This window comes from Morone saxatilis, unplaced genomic scaffold (assembly GCF_004916995.1).
Source record: "Morone saxatilis isolate NCDOM2014 unplaced genomic scaffold, NCSU_SB_2.0 Contig21, whole genome shotgun sequence".
NCBI lineage: Eukaryota > Metazoa > Chordata > Actinopteri > Moronidae > Morone > Morone saxatilis.
The window spans coordinates 4185135-4187087 of NW_023339774.1; the positions used below are offsets into that span (position 1 = coordinate 4185135).

The 1953-nt window shown below is 41.4% G+C and overlaps 1 protein-coding gene across 1 annotated transcript in view; it reads right to left on the minus strand.

The window, feature by feature from the left end:
• The window catches only part of LOC118332609 (annexin A1-like), a 7571-nt gene that overhangs the window by 4036 nt on the left and 1582 nt on the right, over positions 1-1953 (minus strand). The window contains exons 5-7 of the mRNA XM_035667981.1: positions 1375-1488; positions 640-730; positions 217-353 (exon numbers count right to left, since the gene is read on the minus strand). Of these exons, the coding sequence (XP_035523874.1) occupies positions 217-353; positions 640-730; positions 1375-1488 (342 nt within the window). The remainder of the gene's footprint in view (positions 1-216; positions 354-639; positions 731-1374; positions 1489-1953) is intronic.

A 1953-nucleotide genomic window follows, 5' to 3' on the forward strand; every position in this document is an offset into this window, starting at 1 on the left:
CGCACATGAAAACAGTCCCAAACAAATGCACTATTTACTCCTGTTGGAGTGATGTTTGACAAAAACTGTTCTGAGAAATTATCCGGCCTTTTGTTAAAATCAAACTATGCACTTGTCTTTACAAGGAACCAGTGTTTTTGGTTATGTTTTTTTCATGGGATTTGTTGATAGTAAGACAAAATATTTTCCCTTAAAACTTAATTTTCCTCATTTTACCTTTGCGTCTCTTCGGGCCAGATCCATGTCGACTTCAGTGTTTTCAGCTCTGTTAGCTTTCAACATGGCCAGAAGGGCTGTGGTGAAGTCACCGCTGGTTTCAACCTTAATAACGTCCTCCAGGTCTGTTTTGTACTCTAAGGAATGAAGAGCATTTTAGCAAGATAACAGACTTTGCATGAATTTAATGGAACCCAGCATGCCTGCAGTGGTTATAGCTGTTGTTTATTGTCCTCATGACTGGGTGATTACAGTGCTGCGCTGTCTAGGAATTCAGTATTGTTCTACTGCTGTGTGCACTGGCGACACTAAAGAGTGTAAATACCTTAGATGTTGCATTAAATATGAAAACTTTTCAGAAACTCAGAGCTCTGCGAGTGCACCAACCAAGTAACAGAGTGACTGCACTGATTTGGGCCTAACCTTCTTTAAAGACCTTCTTCATTTCTTGAATCTCTTGGTTTGACCTTGTTGCCAAAACCTCCACCAGGACATCTTCATCTGTGCCCAGACGCTGTGGGAATAGAGCAAGTGTGACAAAATCATTTAAAGGCACTCTTTAAACATAATTACAAACTAAACACTATACAAGCATTCAAAATATTAGGTATACAACTAATATCTACAGAAAAATATGCTATTAACTGTATTCAGTGTACTTTGTCATTATTGTCATTATTCATTCTGATCATTCTGATCAGACTCGTGACCAGAAGGCTGGTTCCATCCCCAGATTGGCAGAATAAATCTGGCAGGAAAGTACTGTTAGCCTCTATGCCATCATTCCCCTTTAAGGAGCCCTTGAGCAAGGCACTTAACCACTACAGGGCAGCTGCTCAGCAGCCAACAGATCAGACTGAGACTGGAATAAAAAAGCAGCTTCCAGGTGTAAGTGTGTGTAACTGCTGCTGAAACCCCCCTGCAGACGGTCAGCTTTCTTTAATAAATGATGTGGTGACAGTGAGCAGGGGTTCATCTCATTTTTACTTGGTCTCATTCTCTACTGATGTAGAAAAGAAGGCAAGCAGGAAAAATCTCTGAATGTAAAAACACTCAAACCTGTAGATAAAGAAAATATTGGACCTTGGACAGGCCAAATCAGAGAGGGACTCCCCGCCAGCATGAGAGTGACATTAGGAAATACAGATAGATATTTACCTTTGTGGCCTTCCTGAGCAGGTGGGCATCAAAGTGAGGGGGCGCCATGAGCAGAGCCAGAGAGACGTCCTCTAAATGTGACCTGAGAGCTGCCTTCAGGGATTTATTCAGGCTCTGCAACACAGAATAAGATTAGCTTTGATTCTCACATGTGCCACAGGCCCTTTTTTGATACTTCCACTAGGGTGTGTCAAAGTTGGAAATGTTTGAAATTCCACACATAGCCTCTTTAAAGGTTCACTGTGTAACATTGAGGAGGATCTATTGGCAAGTTTACAAACTAGCCACCGTAACACCAGTCGTACCAGACCAAGCAAGGTTGTAGGAACAAGACCCCTCTGTGTATTGAACTGAGTAGGGCTGCGATTTCCTCCATTTCCTCTTTCAAATGTCACATAGTCTTTTAAGTGGACAGAGGCAAAACAATGTTGAAACAAACAAAGCAACTATCAAATAAAACAGCTCATACGATGTACACCCAGTGGGTTAATCTGAGGAAATAAGAAGTGCAATAGGAGCTTTAATTCTTATAAAGTGGATCTGGATTGAAGGACTTGTTTCTGTCACGACATTTGTGTT